This window comes from Neomonachus schauinslandi, chromosome 4 (genome assembly GCF_002201575.2).
Source record: "Neomonachus schauinslandi chromosome 4, ASM220157v2, whole genome shotgun sequence".
NCBI classification, from domain to species: Eukaryota; Metazoa; Chordata; class Mammalia; order Carnivora; family Phocidae; genus Neomonachus; species Neomonachus schauinslandi.
In genome coordinates this window covers 110,202,203-110,226,534 of record NC_058406.1, presented here as the reverse complement: position 1 = coordinate 110,226,534, position 24,332 = coordinate 110,202,203, and the positions used below count along the sequence as shown (strand labels likewise).

Here is a 24,332-nt window from a genome sequence, read left to right as displayed (position 1 = left end):
AGAATTAAAAAAATTAACTTTGAAAGACTAAAGAGTCATGGGGAAAAAGCCATGAATTCTATGTGCTGGATTCCCCTAATGCTGTAGTTTTGCCATTCTCATTGATCGGTAAACTTGGTCTTGGCAGGATTTTCTTGCTGATCTTCTGGGGAGGGACCTGTTGCAGTGATTCTCAAATGTCTTTGCCTCAGGTGGAATTGCACTGCCCTAGCCAGAAGCCAGGCTGAGTAATCTGCTTGGGTTTGCTCTCGGTAGTTTTATTACCTGAAAGTTTTCCATACAGCTTTTGAGGATAAGAGTGAAAATGGCAGCCTCTGAATCTCTGGCTCCAGAGGAGCTGAGAGCTGGGGGCCCTGCTCCTCAGTGAGCCCTCAGAGTAAAGCAATCAGTCACTTCTATCTCCCCAGTCTCCAGCTGCACTCCGTGCTCACCCAGCCTATGACCGAGTGTTTCTATCTCTGGCACATGACCCTGTTTGGATTCTCCAAACCCAGCAGATTCCTGCAGTGCACTCCAGTGCCACTCCTCCTGGGGGAGGAAGGGGGCTCTCCCTGGTTTGCCACTTGTTGGGTCCCTGCTGGAAGAGTAGTGGCCTGGCTGTGCCGCAGATCACTGTTTATGGCACCTGGACCTGAGAGCCCACTCCTCGGCTCTGTCTTTGCAGCTGGTTTCCCCTCTCCAATACTTGGGAGCGCTGCCACCCTCAGCCCCCCCATCTTTTTGTGACCCCAAGGGTCCTGCGACCACACTGTCCCAGCGAGGGTTCCACCCCTCGCTTAGCCACTGGAGTGACGTTCCTCAGCAGAGCAGACTTCTAAAAGTTCCGGGGGTGCCTGGGTGGCTCAGTCATTAGGCATCTGCCTTCAGCTCAGGTCATGATCCCAGGGTCCTGGGATCCAGCCCCGCATCTGGATCCTTCCTGCTCGGCAGGAAGCCTGCTTCTCCCTCTCCCACTCACCCTGCTTGTGTTCCCTCTCTCTCTGTCAAATAAATAAATAAAATCTTTAAAAATAAATAAATAAAAAAATAAAAGTTCCGATTTTGTGCTCTGCTGCTCTATCACTTGCTGGTAGCTGGCTGAGGGAGGCTTCCACCCCCCATGGTCTATCTTCCCAAATATCAGCTTGGATTTGCTTCTCTGCACATCCTACCTTCCAGAAAGTGGTTGCTTTTCTGTTCAGAGAGTTGCTGCTATTCTTTTCTTCAATCTCCTGTTGAGTTTGTAGGTGTTTGGAATGGTTTGATAACTATCTATCTGAATTCCTGGGACAAGCCAAAATTTAGGTCTCCTACTCCTCTCCCATCTTGCTCCTCCTCCTACCCCCATTCATTCTTTAGTAGCATATTGTTTAACCTCCATATATTTGAGATCTTTCCACATTTTTTCTTGTTCTTGACTTCAAGTTTCATAGTGTTGTGGCCAGAAAAGGTGCATGGTATGATCTCATTCTTTTTGTACTTGTTGAGACCTGATTTGCCACCCAATATGTGATCTATTCTGGAGAACGTTCCATGTGCACTTGAAAAGAATGTGTATTCTGCTGCTTTAGGATGAAATGTTCTGAATTTTTCTACTAAGTCTATCTAGTCCAGTATGTCATTCTAAGCCATTGTAAGTACTTCATTTCCCTTTAATGATTCCTGGTTTTTCTCATTTTTGCCTCTGTTATTCTTGCTCTTAGATTCATCCTTACACCTCAGTTGGTTTGTTTGTGATTTGTCTTACTTTTGTTTTCTATTTCTTACCAGTTATCTTCACCTCTATCACCATGTTGATATTATGTTGATATGTATTCCCTTGATTCACCTTAGCTACCTGCTTCCCACCTGTGGATTCTGCCTACTGTTCTCTCCTTTCTCAAACTTTGATCAGCCTTGACATTTAACCTGTAGGAAATGAGATGGTAGACTGTCAAACACCAAAATAAATTTTGTGACTGCTATATATCATTTGTATTAGCTATTACTCCCTTGTATCTTAAAATTAAGGCTGGAAACTGGAAACCATGGCTGGGATCCTTCTTGAGGCCTCTGGCATGGTTTCTCTCCACAGGGATATTTGACACAACTGGAGCTCCAGCATCTAAAGGATAGAGCCCAGGGGTACTACTAACTATCCTACAATTCAGAGGACAGAATTATCTGGACAGAATTATCTCCCATCACAGAATTATCTGGCTTCAAATATCAACACAGCTAAGGTTGAGGATCCTGGTCTAGGGAACACTATATTCCATTGGACTTCCTGAGGTATCTTCCCAAGGAGAAACCCTTATTTCCAGGTAATCCTTTACCACCCTGCCCCTACTGTAATCCTCATTCTTTATAAATAACCAACCCTACTTCCCTCTAGTTTCTATTTTCATATATCTTATCTTATTTTAATCCCAAGTTAACTCTGGGGTCACCAGATCAATGTTAGTATGATTTATTTAAAAAAAAAATTACAGATGGACAAACTCAAACTCCAAAATATTAAGTAATCAAAAAGGTTTATTGAGGATTAGAACACATTACCTTTTTATTAAATAGTGCTTTTTGTAGTGCCCTAGAGTCTCTCTTTCACGGCTGTCATTCATCATTAGAGAGCCATAAAAGCCTTAGAAATGGCTTTATAAGAAGGCATAGCTAACAGAATGGAATCTTGAGAATTTTCAGGTTAATCCTGGTAGAATTGGGAGAGGGCTGGGGTCTGGGTTAAGTGACTTGAGAGAGCATCTCATCAATTTGAGTATTTCCATATTCAAGAGTCACTGAAAATAAGGTTCAAAGCAGGAAATGAGAGGAGCCTTTCCTTTTGCCTCACTAAATTAAATGTATTTTCTCTTTTTCTTTGCCTTATTAATTCTTCATGGCATTATGATTAAAAAGGAAACCCAGGGGCGCTTGGGTGGCTCAGTCGTTGGGCGTCTGCCTTCCGCTCGGGTCGTGGTCCCAGGGTCCTGGGATTGAGCCCCGCATCGGGCTCCCTGCTGGGCGAGGAGCCTGCTTTTCCCTCTCCCACTCCCCCTGCTTCTGTTCCCTCTTTCGCCGTGTCTCTCTCTGTCGAAAAAATAAATAAAATCTTTAAAAAAAAAAAGGAAACCCAAAGGTCAGTGAAAATGGTGTCCTGAGAAGATGAGCCAGATGACATAGTAACTTTGACCAACAAAGCATCCATCTGCTTTTTTATTGTGCTGAGCAGTATTGGTGGGTAGAGGAGGCATTCTTCCTAATAGTAGGGTGGTTTCCCATTAATTCCAATAATCTGCCATTGATTACTCTTTGTAGGGATAGAAAATTGACTGAGAGTCATGATGATAATGAGCAGCACAAAAGCCTAAAATACGGGGGCTTTGTGTCACCTTTGTTATGATCATTAGGTATTGCAACCTCCTGAGGTTGACCAAGAAAATGAGATCATAATGGGGCACCTGGGTGGCTCAGTCAGTTAAGAATCTGCCTTCCGCTCAGGTCATGATCCCAGGGTCCTGGGATCGAGCCCCAAATCAGGCTTCCTGCTCAGCGGGAAGTCTGCTTCTCCCTCTCACTCTGCCTGCTGTTCCCCTTGCTTGTGCTCTCTCTTTATATATATATATCAACTAAATAAATAAAATCTTTAAAAAAAAGAAAATGAGATAATATTAATTACTGTTATTAAAGAAAATTAACTCTCAAAGATGACGTGCAGTCTTTGGCAGCTGGGATGCCTTGGACTGTATAGGAACAGTCATCTGAGGGTGTAGGAAAGTTTTAGCTGTGTCCCTTTCATTTTCCAGGTCTACCACTATACAGAACAGGTGGTGGCATGCTGGAGCTTGACATTCAATAAAATATTTCTCTCTAGAGTGCCTAGTTAAAAATATGGGCCAATCAGATGGTATTCCACAATATATCTAAGCATGTTAGTTTATCAGAAAGAAAATATCCCAATACATAAATTTTAGTAAATTTTATGAGGAGGGAAGGCAAGTTTCTTCTGCTGTATAAGGCACATTTTAGTTAAGAAAGGTTTTTGGGAAGTTGTGGGCAATTTAAATACCTTAGAATATTATTTCTAATTGTGATAAGTGCATATACCTGAAGGTTTATTATGTTTTGTTTTGTCATTGAGCTATGCAAGAACCATGAGGATGAAGCTTCATCTATTTAGCATCCCCAGTGGAATATGAGTGATCACTTTGCTAGCCCTCACTCTCTGAAAGGCATGTGTTCACTTCATTGAAAACATGCTATGATAAGAAACAGACTCATGTTTCATCAGTTTTACTATTGAGTCAGAGTTGAAACAAATAAAGACATTCAAAGTGAAATAACTTTTAAAGTCTCTTTATGTATAACATTCTATGATGCTCTATACTACAAGATGACATCAGCTCCCCATCACAGGTGTGAATAATTTAACAAGAGGTGATTTTCCTTGTTTCCTGAAGTCAATCATGCTACAATTCACAATGATATAGCATCTGGCATCTTTTTTTTTTTTTGAAGAGCATCTAACCTTAATTTTTCTTTTATTCAACATTAAAAAATTAATATTATTTATTATTAAACTCATAATTTAAGAACCTTATCTCTGATATTCGATTTTAAAATGTACTTAGCAAATTGATATTATCTTGTATACATGGCCTTGGGATTTTCTTTTTAACATGGTTATATATATGCATATATATATATTAGTTTAAATAATGACTATATGTGTGCATTTCACATTATTGAACTTAGAGCCTTTCTTTATATTTTTTAACAAAAAATTTATGTTACATAAAGCATGATCATAACCGATTGGCAAGAAACAGTCAAATGGCTAAACCTGGATGAAAGGTCAGGAAAATTGGAAAATAATATTTAATCTGACCTATTTTACATTTCATCAAATCTATAAAATTATCCTATCAGTTTGGTAATTTCAAATTTCATAGCTTGACTCCTCCAAAATAGATTTAATTTTGTTAACTATATGTGCATAAATGGTGAGAGAAATGTCTTTGACTTAGTGTATGTCATCATATCTTTCATAATCATATCCTACAAAGAATATTTGTATTTAATATGGTATAATACAAGAATATAAGAAAATACAAAAATACTAGCTATCTGACTGTGGGCAATTTACAAACATTGAATCCTTCTATCTAAAGTTTGGGAGACATTTACCAAAGTAGTTACTTCTAAGTAGTGTCTTTTTTCTTTTTTTTTTAACTTTCTTTGTGCATGTCCATATTGTCTATTTTTTTCTATAATTAACACAGATCATTTATGTAGCATTATAGTTCTACTAAAATAGAAGTCGCATGAAGATGATATGTTCCTTGTATTTTGTGAGTTCAGAGGAATAGACATTGGCTCTGTGTGTTGGAAGATGATGTAATAGCTCTTGTATGTATGTATAGTTTATTTAGATTTAGAATGGTAAAAAAGCTTGCAATTAATGTGTCTTAAAATAACACTAAGACCTAAAACTTTTTAGAAATCTAATGTATAGGCAAATTTTTAAATTTAATAATGGATTTTACAGATTTGATGATATACTCATTTTACTATAATATGGGGAGAGGTTTCTTAAAGCAGTTCTAATATGCCTTCTATATTACTAAAACTGCACCCCTTCATTGGTTTTGGTATAGATCTAAAAACGTCGTATTTTTAGTTACTGCTTGTAATAATAATTTTTTGTGGTAAGACAAAGTATGAGCACAATAGCAGTATTTTGTCCTGTTTCTTTGTTTACGCTTGACTGGTGCATTCTTTTTTTTTTTTCTCCCTTCTAAAACTTCTAGTCTAAAATGATCATAATTCTTTAGGGTAAAAGACTAAAACATTGCCACCATTATTTAAAGTACATCTTAAAGAGATTCCATGACATTAGGTCAGAGAGAGATGAGTTATCATTATGGAAAGAAGACAAAAGTATCATGGTCAACATAAGATTGTATAATGAAAACCCCCACATTCAACTGAAAGGAGAATACTTCTTTTAGATAGACAGTTTAGATAAGTGGAAAGACAAATCACATTCTTAGATAAAGTCACAATGGTAAAATTTAAATGTTAATTAAAGTATCCAAAGGACTTTTTAAAAAAATTTGTATGCATGCTGCTGAAGTGAGCACATTGAATTTGAAGAATTGTCCTAAAATACATGGGGGTGGGGGGGGTGGAGGGGTGGGGTTGTGGCTGTGGAAATAACCATTAAAATAGTAAAAAAGAAGAGAGATAGAAAATACCCTATATAGAAAATAAAACAGAAAACAGCAATATTTGAAATATTTCCATTGTAATTTGTCTAGAAATAGACCCAGTGCATGTCAGAGATATGTATATGATTATACATTGCAAATCATAGAGGAAATATAACTATGTCAGCCAGTAATAATGACAGTACATAAGTAATTTGGAAAAAATAAAAAAATAATTCCAGGTAAGTCAAATATTTAAGCATTAAAGTAAAACCACAATAGCTTAAGGAAAAATAGCTTTTAATGTAATTTTAGATTCAGGCAAGCCTAAGCAGGATACAAAATCCCAAAGCTATGAAAGAAATGACTAACAAATTTCATTACATAAAGATTTAAAACATCTGTGTGATACAAATAATAAAGAGAGCTGAAAGTACAAACTATACTTTGAAATACTATTTCTAACACGTTACAAGCAAAAATTTAATTTTTTTTACATGCAAAAAGTTCTTAACAAATAAATATATAAATAAATAAAATAAAGACAAAGAACCAAGTGGAAATACAAAGAAAGGATTTATTTAGCTAATTTTTTTTTTTTTGACCTGAGCCGAAGGCAAACTTAACCGACTGAGCCACCCAGGTGTCCCTATTTAGTTAATTTACAGAAAAAGAAACAAATGGCCATCACTATAAATTTTCAAATATCTGTATCTTTCTTTTACTTCAGAACATTTAAATTTTGAAGTCTTAAAATTTCAAAAGATAGAGAGGGCAGTTTATTTATTGGATCTGTGAAAGAATTTGTCACTCACAGAGAGATTTCACATGTAAATCTGCCTTTTCCTTTGAGAAATATGCATGAAAAAGAGTTGATACATGCAATTGAAGAACTGTGTTCTTTAAATCTGCCTGATTTTTTTCTTCCTTTCCTTTCCCACACCTTGCCTTTTTTATTTTGTTTTCTTTGTTTCTTTGTTTGTTTTCCACTGTTTTGAACTGCAAATGATTTATGTGGTGCTTATAATATTTTTGTGGTATTAGTGGTGGCAAATTTTCAAAAAATAGTCATTACTGACTTTGGCCAAGAATCTCTTACTTGGTAACTATGCAGATAACTCAGGTATCACGGTTTATGGTTATTGAAAGTTTTAGATTACTTACTTTATTTTTATTATTATAATTTTTTAAAGATTTTATTTATTTGACAGAGACACAGTGAGAGAGGGAACACAAGCAGGGGGAGTGGGAGAGGGAGAAGCAGGCTTCCCGCGGAGCAGGGAGCCCGATGTAGGGCTCGACGCGGGGCTCGATCCCAGGACCCTGGGACCATGACCTGAGCCAAAGGCAGACGCTTAACGACTGAGCCACCCAGGCACCCCTAGAGTACTTACTTTAGTAAGCATGGAAATGAAGTGCACAATCCTGCCATGTTAAGGGTAGCAGAACCACATTTCTGGAGAGTGTCCAAATGAAAAGTAAACATAATTATAAAGCAGGAGCAGATTAACATTATTACCACTTACAAAACACCCCAAACTGGGGCGCCTGGGTGGCTCAGTCGTTAAGCGTCTGCCTTCGGCTCGGGTCGTGATCCCGGGGTCCTGGGATCGAGCCCTGCATCGGGCTCCCTCTCCCGTGGAGAGCCTGCTTCTCCCTCTCCCACTCCCCCTGCTTGTGCTCCCTCTCTCGCTGTGTCTCTCTCTGTCAAATAAATAAATAAAATCTTTAAAAAAAAAACACCCCAAACTATCTTATTTGTATTTAAATGTAGATACAATAATTCACTTTCAGAGTAACTCTTGACATTATCTTGAATGGAAATTTTGACAGAGGAGAAAGCTCTATTTTGCTTCTCTCCACTTTGATGAATCCATAACCATGCAAAAAGCTTTTATCTTTCCTAATAGCCGCCAATTGCTTTTTAACAAAATATTTCCACCCACGCAGTACACATTTGTATGTATATCAAATATACAAGTATGTGTGTGCATCCTGTGTGTAAGATACTGTTTCAGCAATGCAAGATGCAATTAACACAAGCCCGTTGATCTATTGCTGGTTTTTCTTCCCCAAGGTTTTGATCATCAGAATCGCAGATCTCCTGTTTTCAGGAGTTATTTCATTTCCACAATAAAAGTATAACATTTTTCAAGTGAGCTTGGTTTGCTTCTTTTTTTTCCCCTCCTTGGCATCATAGGCAATATTAGGATATAGAATATAACCACACAGTTCCTCAAGCTTGCACTGACTTTTTGTGAAAGGATGTTAGATACTGCTTTATGCCCTGAATGTCAGTAGAATCAGTCATAAATTTTGAATACATCTCCTTTATGAAAAGTAAAACAAAAAATAATATATATGACAGTCTTTATAATCACTTAACCAAAACATTGTTAGGAAAATATTCCATCCATTAAAATTATAACAAAGATATTTTGATGGAAAACATAATGTTTTGAATAAACCTTAACAAGATATATGTACTTGTGATTGGAAAGCACATTCAACTGTGAATCACTGTAATGGGTTTGTTTCTCGTCAACAATAAAAACATTTCCAAGAAAACCTATAAGTTAAATTGCTTGATCTCATACGTTAGATTATTAACATTCATATTGAATTATAATGTTCAAGAAATAAAAACAATTTCAGTGCAATTTTAGAAGTTTAATTTTTTTATTTTCACCAAAATTTAGATAACTATGTAAGAATATGCAGAAACATAGGCACTTAGCACATTTTATATACCAAAGAAAGATGAATTATGATGAATAGTATCTTTTCCTTTTTCAGTTCTGGTACTGAAAGAGAATGAGCACTAATGACCAAAGGCATCCTTTGTGTTAAATGGATCAGCTCCTTTCCTAGGCACCATCCTTCGGACAATTAAGAAAATAGTCAAACAGTTTCCCATATTCTATGGTTCAGATGAGATTGAGACTGTATATACATATCATGTAACACACATACAAACATATCACATAGAAGTTGCACAAATCACACACGTGTGTAGTATATGTATATACACATGTATGCACACACGTGTACACGTATACACATTCAAATATGCATCTATGTGTACACATGTGCATTATATCTATGTGCACACATATGCATATAAATATATGTATATGTTCATGTGTGCATACATACATATACTTTTTTATATGTGGTGGTGAATGTATTTAATAAAATGTGGGGTAGAATAGTCATTCTTCAAATAACAATAGATGTATAGTGGTAGTTTGGGCATCTAAAGCAAGTGTTGTATTGGATTTTGAATATTTGATTAAGAATGTACAAAGAGAGTAACTGAATAAATTTTCTCAGGACAATGTTTGTGACTGGTATTAACTAGATATTAACTAAGTGTGTTGCTTTTAGTTAGCTTAAAAAATTTCTTGAACACATGGTAGACTATAAAGTTGATGGGATCATTGACTGAAGCTAAGAATTATCCATAAAAATGGACATTATCTCTGTTTGGCCTCAGCTCTAATGCATACTGTAGATTGATTGTTCTGCCTCCCTGATAGCCAGAACACTAGGTGTAAATGGCAAGGAGTGGCTTTGGTACCATAAGTGGGGTGTTGGGTAGTGCCTTCAAATGCTATTTGGGGAATTAATTGTGTGAATGAACCTTTAGAGGTGAGGCATGTCTGAATAGGGTCTCTGGGTTGTCTCTCTGTGTATAATGAGTAAAATAATCACCTGCTCCACTGGCCGAAACACTTGTTTCCCTAATAAGTCATACAAAAAAAAAAAAAAAAAAAAAAAAAAATATTTTATAATAAAATAAAAGTTAAATCTTTAAGCTTTTTACTCTGGCAGTAGATTTTAGAAACTTTGGAGTTTTTAAATGGTATAGGATATTCAGAAAAATGTGTGCCAATTCAATTAGTAGACATTCCCTGTACATTTAGACATGCCATAATAATTTAAATTTGAAAGAAATTTAAAGTGTATTTACTAGGGAAAAATTTATAATTTTTATTTGCCAGAGTGCTTTTTCTAAAATGTTCAAAGTTGAGGAGAGGTGATTTTTCTGTAACTTGTTTTACTATTCAAATCCAATTTATTTTTGCCACCTGTTATTTTTCCCCTGGATTTTTTAAAAGTCAGTTTTGGACCATCTGATGGTACTATAATAAGAGCCTCACTTCCTGTGGTGTAATTGACTCTCAGTTTGACCGTTCAACAAATACACAATGAGAGTCCACTGTTTGCCAAGAGCAGTGGTATTTATTTTTCCAAGGAAAATGCTTAAGCCTGAGTGTATATAACTCTCCATCTGTTTATTTAGAAATATATTCCTGTGACTATGTTGATAATTTTCCTTTTAAATGGTAGGCTTCAGGAAAACAGGAATTTTATCCTAGGGTTTGTAGTCCTCTTTTAGGGGTATTTTAGGGTAATTTAATAAATATAAATTATTTTTGAAGTCTTTTGTGACAAACTAACATTTTAATATAGCTTTGTTGAATAGAAAATTTTAAATTTGTAAATTTAGTGAACATATCTGTAAATGTTTTTCAACTCTGTAATCACTATTTTTAGTAGAATTATTGTAATATTTGCAGAATCTGTTTCTCATTCTGGAATTTGTGTTTGTTTTTGTTTTTCCAGTCTCCTGAACAACAACCAAATCAGACAGATTTCCAGACATGCTTTTGAAGGACTTGAAAATTTGCTTTATCTGTAAGTTGCAAGAAAGAACAACAATAACTTATGGTGTTGATAGATTATTTTTGCCTTTTTGTTTGTTTTAACTAAAGTGATTCTTCATCTTCTTGAAAACTACTGTCAACCTTTACACAAAACACATTTGAACATTTCTAAGTGAAGTCAATTGTTGCTTTCAACAGATTATTCATCTAAGCACATTTGAATATTTATGCACATTTTTATCCCTTCATCTCTGCCACAAAAATTCTAAATTGGAGAAAAACAAAAACAAAATAGTTTGCCCAACTTTCACATTCAAATCTAATTAATCGATAATTGCAAAAATTGCATAGATCCAAGAGAAGCTTCTTATATCAACAACTCAGCCATCCAAGACCTTCTGAAGCCAGTGAACACATTGCAACTAGGAACTTTAATGAACCTGGATAAGAACCAAATTTTGGAAAAATTAGCTCACAAATATGATCATTGACAATTGAGGTGCTCTTTTGTTTATAACAAGTAAATGAGAATAAAGGTATTCTAAAGATTTTATTTATTTGAGAGAGAGAAAGAAAGCACAGAGAGTGAGCAAGCAGAGTGTGGGGGGGTGGTAGTGAGGGAAATGCAGGCCCCTCCTTGAGCAGGGAGCCCGATGTGGGGCTCGATCCCTGGACCTTGGGATCATGACCAGAACTAGAGGCAGATGCTTAACTAACTGAGCCACCCAGGTGCCCTGAGAATAAAGGTATTTTAAATGAGTCCCTGTTTTGACTCAGAAACTAGTCCATGCTGGTAAGCAAGTTGGGAGGTCATGACTGATACACTTATGTGGAGGTTGAAGGAAGAAACTAGGACATTTGTCTAAGCACAGAGTGAATGCTGCAACTTTCCTTTTGAAGAACCTTCAAGAGGTAACTAACATTTTTACACAAATATGCCCATTTGTACTTCATTAAGTATTTTGTGTAAAAAGTTGGTTATTCTTTTAAAGAGAAGATGCTATCCTAGCCCTTTGGCTCCCATTTCATTTCTACAATGATCACAGCATCTTTCTGAAGCACTGGAATTCATATTACACCTCAGCTCTGGAGCCTTACAGCCTTTTGTGTTCAACTGAGATACCCCAGCCTACCAGGCAAGACCTTCTACAGCTTTTTTTTTTTTTTTAATCACTCGGTCCTAAATTGCTGGTTCCTTCTTGGAATTGTTCCATTCTATTTGCTGTCCTAATTGTTGATGACCAACCTAACATGCTTAGCAGGTGCATGTCAGTTTTGATCTCCACGTGAGAAACATTACTAAGAGTGCTTCAAGCATTCTCGACTGGTGGTGTGAGAAATCAGCTTCTCATAAATGAAGGAGCTCTACCCCCCCCTGCATATCACCTCAGTCCTGTGGTTCTATGGTTCTTTGCTCATTGGCATGTAAGGAGTATCACCCTTACAGTAAAACAAGCAAATTAATAAAAAACATAAAACAAAAACTTTATAACTTTGTAAATAATGGCTTAGAAAAAACCTCATTACTCCTGCAATATTCAGTGAAAGAATCTAGTAAAATGACAGTTATTAACAAGATATTAATTTTGGATAAAATGAACATTCAACATTGCTGTGGCTTGGATCAATTACATGCACAAATGCACTATCTGCTGTGTGTAAGAAGCATTTTCTTCAGCCAGTTCACACACTACTCATTAAGTGAAAGTTACAAATCTTCTGTATTTAGGAAAGGGGAAGGATAATTATAAATGTTTCATTATGCAATAGGTTGTGAACACATTCATGTGACCACTGAAGTAAATCTTTCCATATTTTCAATAACATTGACAAGTAAGGATTACCTCTCAAATCAGAGAAGTTCATAGCAAAAGGAAGGTTATAGGCTACAAGACCTATTCATTTCAGACAGCACCTGTCTGGATGAGAAGAAAATGGAATTGTAAGGTTTAGAAGAAAATGTCAGGGTTTGAGGCAATCGAAGATGGCCTAACTCTGCCACTTTGTGTCAATAATACTTTAAGATTAAGCTGGCCATCCACTATCATTCTGCGAGCTGATCCAGAGAAAATGCTTGGAGCAGACATCCGCTCTTTGGGGATAAGATTCACAAATACCCTGAAATATGGTGGTATTCATTATTTAGGTGGTCTGTGGCAATGTTGGGATAGGCAATGGGGAAGGTGGTAGTATATGAAGATGAAGAGGCATGAGTAATGCCTATATATGTGTTTGGAGGATTAAGACACACATGCTTATAGGACAATAGGTTTTGTAATATGGGCACATATAAGGTGTGGTGGTGTCAGAACAGAAGGAAGACCAATTCTGTCTCCCAGTATAATGGGCAATTTAGACTTCAAATAAGGGGGTGTTTAGGAATTATTGAATCATTGACCAATCATTGACCAAGCTAAGAACTGGCAACGTTGACATTGTCTCTGTAATGACATCAGCTATAAAGCATACTCTAGTTTTGTTGTCTTGCTCCACTTTGGCAAGAAAAATTAAATACAAGTTGAGGAAAATAATATGCAAAAAGCATTCACAGAGACAATTCTGAGTTTGAGATGGCGTGTGTTGGTTGGAGCAGTGAGTGCAGTAGGAAGGATAGAGTGAGCTGTAACTGGGAGCAAAGGAGTCAGACCGGAAAGGCCTTTGCACAGGAGACTAGATGGTGTTGTGTCAGGGAGAATTTGTGGGGGAAGGGTATGATCAGCTCTGTGGTTTGGGAAAGGCCAGTCTGGGAGAATGGACAGGTTTGCTTGAGGCAGAAACTCAGTGGTAGTAAGCTATGCCAAGGTATCCTGAACTGCCATGCATGATGACAGCCTGGACAGGAGTCTGCAGTGGGGTTGCAGAGCTGGAAAGGGACTCCTTCTTCTTCTTTCTCCTCCTCCTCCTCCTTCTTCTTCTTCTTTTAAAGATTTCATTTATTTATTTGAGAAAGAGAGAGAGAAGGAGCACACAAGCAGGGGAAGGGGCAGAGGAAGAGGGAAAAGCAGGCTCCCCGCTAAGCAGGGAGCCCAACACAGGGCTCAATCCCAGGATCCCAGGATCCTGAGTCTGAGCTGAAGGCAGACCCTTAACTGACTGAGCCACCCAGGTTCCCCTGGGGAGGGATTCTTTATTGTAGTTTTGTTTAATGACTATGACAGATGAGAGGGATTCTCTGTCTGCTCTTCTCATAGAGAATCCCCATTCCTGTTTCAGTCTGTGCCACTAATACCCCAGCCTCCTTCCACTGTCCTGAGTCTTCCTTGGCCACTTTCATATTCATACTTTCCTTCCACATTCCCACTCCTCCACAAATCTAGTTTTTATTTTCTACCCCATCTGAATCTTTGGATGGGTCACTCATAGGATTTACTCTGTAATTTGACATTTAATTACACTTGGCATTTATTTCCACTTCTCTCCCTATGCGCATGTGTGTTGAGGTCTCCATGGCCACATACTTGAGAATCAGGGTCTTGCTTGTATTTCTGTCCAGTTCATACGAATTTTCAGACACAATTCTATGCTTCCCCAAACTTGCGTGCTCCTCCAGCACACATCTGTTTCCTTTTCAGTAAATAGCACCCGTATTCTCAAGCTGCTTGGCATCATGCTTAGGTTCTTCCTTTTTCATATGCTACTTCGGCACACTCTGTTCATTCCAATCCTAAAAACATTTCTAATTTGGTCACTTTCTCCATCTCTCCTGCACCCATCCTACTGTAAGCAGTCATTATTTTCCTGCTTCACATTTCATTTTAATAAAAGTGACATACCCTATTTTGGCCTGTAAGTCCTAGCATGGTTTTTGATCCATCCATACATGTAAATCCATCTCATGTCTTTTTTCCTTTGCTTTTTTTTTTTTTAGGTTTTATTTATTTTTTTGACAGAGAGAGACATAGGGAGAGTGGGAACACAAGCAGGGGGAGTGGGAGAGGGAGAAGCAGGCTGCCCGCAGAGCAGGGAGCCCGATGTAGGACTCGATCCCAGGACCCTGGGATCATGACCTGAGCCGAAGGCAGACGCTTAACGACTGAGCCACTGAGGCGCCCTTTTCCTTTGCTTTTTATATTTGATCCATTGTTCTTTTATTTCTCCAAACACAGTAAGTGCTCCGCCCCCACCTCCCGTGGGCTGTCACATGCTGCTTGTTGGTTTTTCCTTGGTGATCTTCTTCTGTCTTGTCTCAGCTTTAATGTCATCTCCCTAGGACTCGTTCTATCTAGGTCAATTAACCCTCACCTCCTTTTTTCTCTATCAGGGTGCCCTGTTTATTTCATTTATCATGTCTACCATAACAGTTAATGTTTTTCCCCTTATTTTTTTAAACTTATTTTCTGACTTCCCACTGGATTCTGTGAAGGAAAATGGCCATACTCCCTTTATTTACCACATATCCCATCATCTAGAACATAGGAAGTAAGTACTCATTAAAAACATGTTGACTAAATAGGAGAACATAAGGTGGTCAATAAATGCTTGATATTTGACTGATTAATACTTTTAGTTATGCTGAGTTCATTATTTCTTGAAAAGGGAGATAACACCATTAAATGTGTTAGCTTTTTCAGAAATGTATACCAGTTATTGTGTCTTTTCCTAAGGATTTCAAGTGTTTATATTACATAAAGTAGTTCTAGTGCATGTATATTCATTCAGGAGGCTAATTTTTATTAGACCAGATATACTACAGAATTGCAGTTTTGCCCTGCCAACACAAAGGAGGGCACATTATTTTTCCCTAAAACAAAAGCATTTCTGAACTCTTCTGAAATTCTAATGTGTTTTGGTCCAAAACATATCATTGATTCCCTTGGGCCAAAACAAATTGAATATCTCAGGACAAATTTTGCCTTCAGAGTCACAAGAAAAACTATGACAGTTTGAAGATATCTTTGGAAACTAGTTCATTTAAGGTTAGCTGAATTTTGGACCTAGATGTATTGAAAAACTGAGAGCAAAACCTTTTTGTTTAGGTTAACAGACCAGCAACTGTTACGAAGAGCTTCTCTGGTATTCATTATTCTTAACCAAGTTAGAATTAATCTAATGATAAACTCCAAAATAAAATTTTATTTATTCAGATACATCTTGGCATCTGCAAAGTGATACTGATCTCATTACTGATGAGCATTAACAATTAAAAAAATTATCGGGGTGCCTGGGTGGCTCAGTTGGTTAAGCGTCTGCCTTTGGCTCAGGTCATGATCCCAGGTTCCTGGGATTGAGCCCCGCATCGGGCTCCCTGCTCGACGGGGAGTCTGCTTCTCCCTCTGCTCCTCACCCCGCTCTCATGCTCTCTCTCACTCTCTCTCTCAAATAAACAAAATCTTAAAAAAAAAAATTATCCATACAGTAAGAACTGTTGCCTATCTGCTCGTGTTTGAGATACACTGAGTATCATTTGGTAGTATTTATAGCGGAAATTTATTTCACATTAAAATCCATAATTTTGTTTCTGGGTTTGGTTCCCAAAGTTTCTTCTCTGAATTATAACTTTCTGCCCCTAGCCCATCTCTTGTCATCATTGTCCTCATGAACTCCTATTTCTGAATTCTACTCCCTCTGCACAGACTCAACTTCTTTAGATCTTTGGCTGAATATGTCATTTGCAATTGTATACTCAGCATTGGCCTTTTCCATCTCTCTCTAGTCTCTGAATTTATTTGGAGTCTATCACATTCCTTTTGCAACCTGTAGATAAAAAGATATTCTTGTGGGAATATTGGGCAATTTACAAATGTTGAATTCTTGAGCAAGTGAGTGCTGTTGAAGAATCTCACCTTTAATACTGTGAACTTGAAGGACACAACTCTCACCATTTCTGGCTTCTCTGTTAATACTCCCTGAGCATTAATGACAATATAACAAAATAAATGAAATTTCCATAGGGTTTCTTGTTCACTGTATCAGTTAGCTTTTGCTGTGTACCAAGTTACTTTAGAACTTAGTGACTTAAAATAATAGAAAATTACTATTTCTCATGATTGACTTATGGGTTGAGTGGACAGATCTTCTGGTCTAGGCTGACTCAGCTGAGGCTGGAAGCTATAGGATGGCTTTACTTACATATCTGGCAATTGCCCAGTGTCAGCTGGGATGGCTTTCTCTTCCATGTGATCTCTTTCTCTAGCCAGCTAGACTGTGCTTGTTTACGGTGATCTTATCCCTAGTGCCATCAGAGATGAGCTTTTCATGCCCTTTTTTTTGGTCATATTTGTTAGCATTTCATTTCCCAAGTCAAACCACATGGTCAAGATCTGATTCAAGCACTGGAGAAATGGATTCTGCCTCTTGAAGGGCAAAGCAGCAGAATCATCTGGCAAAAGGGTATGAATCCAGGGATGGGGAGAAACTTGCGGCCATTTCTGCAATCCATCACATTGACATTGGGTTTCCAAGAGTGAGGCCCAAGTTGCAATCATAATCAGACATATCCAGGTTTAGTCACCAGGGTAGACTTATGCAATGGGTACTGTGTTCACAAAGGGAGAAGAGTCATATCTACTTGGGAGACATAGGTCTGGGGGCAGGTTAGACTTGATGGAAGGAACAGTGCTTTAGCTTAATCTTGAAGGGAAGATTTGTGAGAAAAGTCAAGACATGGTCTAGTATATTTGGGAAATGGCAACTATCTTTTAATGATTAGATTGTAGGGCCCAAATAGAGTATGCTGAGAGATAAGGTTGGCAAGTTTGACAAAGGCCAAATAATGGGGAAGGGGAGGTTTGTATACCAAGCTCTCTGTCTCTACTTGTTTACCTCTTACTTACTTCTACTCACTCCAAACCAGCCTCTGTTCCTACCACACTACTAGAAATTCTCTGACAAAGGCCATTCATACTGTTAAACATATTGGAAATATTCCATTGTATGCTATATTTAATTATATCTAGTGGTTTCCTTTTGTTGACCACTCATACTCTTGAAAATATCTTTGGTGTTAGTGACAACTCTCATGTTCCTGGTCTTCCCTTCACTGTTCTTTCTGCTCTGTCTCAGACTCCACCTAGAGCTCCATCCCAGGCTCTATTTTTTTTCATACTATGGTTGAACATACCTGCTTCCATTGTATCAGTTATTATCTAGATGCCCTGGCTCACAAATCTCTATTTTGAGCCTAAATTGTCTTATGTTTTCAAATACACACACACACACACACACACACACACTTGACATGTCCCATAGGAGCTTCATACTCAACATGATTTAAACTTAATTAAATTATCTTTCTCCCTTCAAACTTGCTACTTATTTTCCCTTCAAACATGCTTCTTATTTTGGGAAATGATGACAGACTCATACAGTCCTCTGAACTAAATATCCATGCATCATACTGGCCTCCTCCCAATTCCTCTCCCACTATATCTAGTTAGTTGTCAAGTTCTGTCTATTCTGCTTTAGCAGTTTGTATCTTCCTTCCTGTCTATGCCCACCGTGATGACTTATATTTAATCTTTGTTACTCATAACCCTGACTATGAGAAAACCTCATTTCTCTGTTCAAGCTTTTCCTCTTCTGTCTCTGAGGGACAACCTGTCATCTTTTTTTAAAACAAAGTCTCAATCACACCATTCTTCTAAGGGTCCTTCAATGGCTCCCCATTGCTGTTTGGATGAAGTAAAATGGAATTAACACCATATACAAGACTTGACTTCACTTACATCTTTAGCTTTCTTGATGATCACATCCTCAAACCCTGTGCTCTGAAGTTCCTGATGTGTAGTATTTGATGGCCTCCTGACTAAGTGTTTTTAGGTCATCTCTGAGTTACTGGATTATACTGGTATTGTGTCTTCCTGGGATTCCTTCCTGCTCCCTGACTCTGATACTGAGATAACATCACAGATCTATTATTTATTATCACCTACTATGTGTGTGTGAGCAGTACACAATATCACTAGTCTGTGCAACAAGCCTGTATGGTTTTATGACTGGAAAAATGGACAAAGTAATTAATTTTATCAGGGACACAATTGTGGTAATTCTATGCCTTATGAAGAATAAAAGGGGAAAGAGGAAGGGAACAAGGAATTTGTGGTAGGGGTAGAGAGTGTGGCAGCTTTGCACTTTTGGGTGGTGTCTACATATCATGCAGTACCATGCATACCTAGGCCTGAGTTTCCTCTTTCAACCAACTGATCTTAGGAAACTCCCCATGAGGCTATAGCTGCAGGCTGGGAGAGAGAGGGTGGTGTAGCAGGAATAGGGCCATGGGCCTTTAGGGAACTTCCTTATGTCCTTTGTTTTTGGCTTTAGGGCCTGCTTGGGTCTGATCATGTATATACTACCTCTGTTCGAGGATGAAGTGTTGCTGTGCACATCCAACTTTAGGGCTTGGTGGGTCAGATAACACCCAGCTCATGATGGACAGCTTAGTTCACTGAGCTTTATTTTTTTGTTTCCAGCTTGTTTGTAATTGCTTACTGAAACATTTTTATGACTCTTAAAATCTCTATCACAGAATTCTAACCTCACTGTTTTCTTGTTGTAGGCATTTGTATTAGTCAGCTAAGGCTACCATAACAAAGAAGCACAGACTGGGTGGCTTAAGCAGAAGAAATTTATGTTCTCAGAGTTCTGGAGGCCAGAAGTCCAAGATCAAGGGATTGGCAGGGTTGCTTCTTTTAAGGTTCCCTCTCCTTGGCATGTAGATGACCATCACCTCTCTATCTTGCAGCGGTCTTCCCTCTGTGTCCTAATCTCTTCTTATAAGGATGCCAGTTGTGTTGGATTAGGGACTACTCTAATGACCTCATTTACCTTAATTACCTCTTTATAGAGCCTTATCTTCAAATATAGTCACATTTTGAGGTATTAAAAAGGTAATGCTTCAACTTATGAATCAAGGGTGGGGGTGGGGCACACTTTCATCCATAACAGCATTTATTTATTATCTTTTTTCCTTAAGTTTGAGATCTCTCTGGTTCTCATTATGGTGAGTAGTTTTTGGTTAAAACCTGGACCTTTTTGGGTATTATGTTATGAGACTCTGAATCTTATTTAAATCTGCTTTAGCTGACTTCTTTGGGAAGGGGCTGACTTTTTACTGTCAGGTGGAGGTAGAAGCCCAGGTTCCCCAGTTGGCCTCCATGGATATCCATGCGGTAGTGGGACTCCTTGTTGCTTCTAGGCAGAGTTGAGAGTTCTGGTTTTCCACTAGGCCCCCACTGATATGTTCTGTGCTGGGAGGAGTGTAAATGCTTCATTATTGCTCTCCACATGACCTGCACTGACACCAAGTAGAGAGGGTGGCTTCATGGTGGTAAAATTACTGACTGTTCACTAGGCCTCCCCTGATGCCACCCCAGTGGGGAGCAAAAGGGGCTGCTCTTTATTGCTAGTTTGTGATGGAGGTCCAAACTTAGAGGTCCTTGGGGTGCGTTTCCTTATTTTCACTGTTTGGAGATGAATGTCCTAGCTCCTCTAAGAATACTACTACGGGAGTGTTAAGTGCCTCATTAGAGCCTCACAGGGGTGGAGATCTAGCTCCTCAGTTGGCTTTTGCTGGCATGGGTGCTGATGGGGACACAGATTTTCTGTGGTATTTGGCTGGAGTAGAGTGGTTCTTTCCCAAAAGTTTTCTGTCTTGTTAGACTTCCCTATTCCCTCATTTATTGTGAGTTTTTATTGTCTGCATTCCTTGACATTTCCTGGTTTTTGGCTGTTCATCTTCACATCTGAATGACTGAGCAAAAAGAAAACCCAGAGACTGATTGTTATTCTCTTCCATGAGTCCTGAGATTCTTAGCAAATTTGCCTTCTTTCTACCTTTCAGAGTCTTTTTATGTTTGTCTTATTTGTAACATCTAGGTTTTTAAATTGTGCTTAGCGAGAAAACTATGAAAAAGGATTTCTACTTCACCTTTTCAGAGACAGAAATCTTTATAAACACTTTGTGTCTTTTCAGTATATATACTTTTTCTTTTCCTTTTAAAATTTAACCCATGTGTCCCTGAAAGTCCCCTCTCTGGCCCAAACTATCTGTAATCCTGCCCCTGTCATTGGGAGCTTCTACTTCAGATTACCTAAACGTGTGCTCTTCCCTCCCTGTGCACCTTGTGCCCTTTGGCCTTCCTGACTTCTAGGTCTGTGTGTTCAGGGGAAGCCCCAGTCCAGCAGGCCATCTTCCCAGAGCTGGGAGTTCTTCACACACTGCACTCAAGATGCCTGGGTTGGGGGTTAGGGGGGTTAGTTTGAGTCAGACCCCTGTGGATCTCTGCTGGAAAGAGGCTCAGGGCCTCTGCGGGAGTAGGGTCTCCCAGCAATTTCTCATCAGCAGGCTTCCTGGCCCTCCCCAGAATCAAGTGTAAGGAGTTCCATGACATCTGGCTTCAGTGGAACAGGGAATATGTTTTGGAGTAGGGTGGACCTTGGTATCACTATGAGTCCCCTCAGAGATCCCCACTGGGGGCCAGTCTATCCCCCAAGTCCCAACTCAGGGACCCATCCCAGGGTACCTGGATTCTGAGTCCCAGTGGCCTACACAAGTGCACTTTCTCCCACCATCTTCCTCCCCAGGCATCAGGCCCTCAGGGCCTATTGGATAGGACATGCCATTGCCCACCAGTACATGTTAGGACAGATTTTCTCCACACTGTGCCTTTGAAGTGGAAGTTTGAATGCTGGTTACCATTAGACCCCATTTGTGGGAGTAAGGGCTAGTATGTTGTTTTGGTTTTTTTTTTTTGACACACACAAAAAGAAATAACTAATAATCACAATTCTCCAATATATGATAAAATTTCTTTGTTTTTATTGTGGTAACATATAAATAACATAAAATTTACCATTTTAATCATTTTTAAGTGTATGATTCAGTGGCAGTAGGTATATATGCACATACATATACATATATACAATGTTGTGCAATCATAAGTATTTTTCCATTTCTGGAACTTTTTCATCATCCCAAATAGAAACTGTACCCATTAAACAAAACCTTCCCATTTTTCCCTCTCCTCAGGCCCTGGTAATCTTTATTCTATTTTATGTCCATAAATTGGCCTATTCTAAGTACCTCATATAAATGGAATAACTCAATATTTATATTTTGTGTCTGGCTTATTTCACTTAGCATGATGTTTTCAAGTTTCATCCATGTTGTAGCATGTATCAGAATTCCATTAATTTTTAAAGGCTCAATAATATTCCATTGTATGGGTATGCCACATTTTGTTTATCTATTATCTGTTGGGAATTTGGGTTGTTTCCACCTTTTGGCTATTGTGAATAATGCTACTGTGAGCATTACTATAAATGTACCTGCCTGAGTTCTTGCTTTCAAATCTTTTGGATATATAACAGAAGCAGACTTGCAAATTTCTTTTTATGCAATTGTTTACTGATTGAATACTTTCATTTGTTTATATATTCATTCATTTATTCAACACATCTCTTGATTGTCACCCACTAGCCAAACTCTGTACTGATATTAATGTTCAGTATTACACATTTGCATAGTGTCTTATAGAGTTTTTATAAATATTTCATTGACCCCTCACAATAGACTTATGATTTGATGTATTAATATCCTAACTACATACATAAAGAAATGTATCTTTATAAGCTGAATTTTCTGAGAGTTCCACACTGAGTCCAGACTCACATTTTTGCCTTCTAGTTTTGAAAACAATACTCTTTCATTTGACAACCTTGAAATATTTAAGCAAAGATTAGATTAACATTTGAGGACAGTGCTCCAAAAGCATGTTCTATAACTCAAACTCCAGAAAATTTTCCATTATAATGAATCTTATAGATGATATGTAGGTGATTTTCTGAAGTTTTAGACATTGTTTTAGGTTTTCTTATTTTAACAGTAGGAAACAGTATCTCTGGAAATGGCATTATTGACAGTGTATTTCGTTTGATGTGTAAACATTCAATGAATCATATCAATATAAATTTTATCAATGTATTAATTTTGCATATATATCTGTTATCTAAAAATATTTTTTGGAATCTGTAAAGATGTCTCTGAGCTGATGATTGTATTTTTGGAGCTTATCTTTGGCAATTTTATAAAACTTTATTTCCAAAATGACTAAATATTGATCAAAAATTATGATTATGCTCTTGGCTCCAATTATTGTAGAACTGAAATAAATTTGTTATTGAAAAGCCAGACTTGAATTTCAAATGAAAGTATTTCTGGAATACTTAATACATGTTAATAAATAGAATTTTACTTTCAGTAATTGAAATTATCTGGCAAATTTGCAAGAAAAGGGACAGAGATAAATGATATAATTTTTAATTGTCATTTTTCTATTACTGTTTAAGATCTTTGGAAAATTATGGATTACTACCTCTGAAATAATTCAGAACACAGTTTTAGGGTATAGAAGAAACTTTAGTTTTTTCCTCCATATAGTAAGAATAGATGTGTTTGCCACATGAACTTTGCCCATTTAAAGACTATTGTATATGCATAGTTATAAAACAAAGTTTTAGTTATAAGATATATACTATGTAATAGTATTAACAATATAATTATGTTTTAGTTATAAAACAAACCTACTGCTTGACCCTCACTAATTCTAGTTTGGATATTGAAATGACTTGGTGAGTTAAATGTGATTTTGTAGTGTGAATATGCACTATTGTCAGTAGAAAATGTATTTGAAAAGCAGGGGAAGTGACAGGAAATTGTTTCTCATGGTGGTAATTTTTAAAAATAAAAAGCTTAGGTTTGTCAGGTTTTCATGTTGCTGAAGACATTGTGAAGAATTCAGAGACAAAGAAGATGAAGAGAGAGAAAAATAGAAAAATAGAGGTTTTTCTTTTCCTTGTCCTTTCTTTTTTTAAACATAATATCAGTTTAGATTTTCTTGGCTGCAATAGAACAAAATAAACAAACAATGAAACTGCTCAGATGGGCAGAAATATTGTAGAGATAATGCAGGCATCAGGCCTGGTTTGATCCAATAGCTCAAAGGGTTAAAGAGGGTTTTGTTTCTTTGCATCTCTCAAATGGGCCATCTCTTAGGTCTAGTTCATCCAGAAGTTCTACCTGGTGGATCCTGGCAGCTCCATGTTTCCCCCTTGACTTAGTAAAATTTCTGTGCCAGACCCTTCACACCACCATAGGCAGGGTAAAGAGTGGGACTCTCCCATTGACTCCTGAGTAAGATAGATGAAATTTTTTTATATATGAGAAGTCTAGCAACATCCCCTCATGTTTCACTAGCTCAAGTCCTTTGCTGAGCCAGTTGCTATGGCCAGAAGAATGGAAGGGGTCATTGACTTACATATGCCTGGAGTTGGGTGTAAGCAACATAATTAAGAAGTTGATTCCATCAAAGCCATCCCTGAGACTTTTCAGCACTGCTGTTAGAAGAAGGCAGATGGATGCTGGGTAACAAAACCATCCTCAAAAACTTGTGCCATTTTCTGTAAAGCATCTAAACACATTATTTATTAAGCAAATATCTTCACTTTTTTAGTAAAACTGTCTCAAACCAGTGTTTTGGAGAAGTTCTATGATGATGTATCTCTG

At 37.7% G+C, this 24,332-nt stretch overlaps 1 protein-coding gene across 1 annotated transcript in view; it reads left to right on the top strand.

The window, feature by feature from the left end:
* PXDNL (peroxidasin like) overlaps positions 1-24,332 on the top strand; it is a 483,807-nt gene that overhangs the window by 209,299 nt on the left and 250,176 nt on the right. Inside the window, exon 3 of the mRNA XM_021688214.1 lies at positions 10,791-10,862. Within this exon, the coding sequence (XP_021543889.1) occupies positions 10,791-10,862 (72 nt within the window). The remainder of the gene's footprint in view (positions 1-10,790; positions 10,863-24,332) is intronic.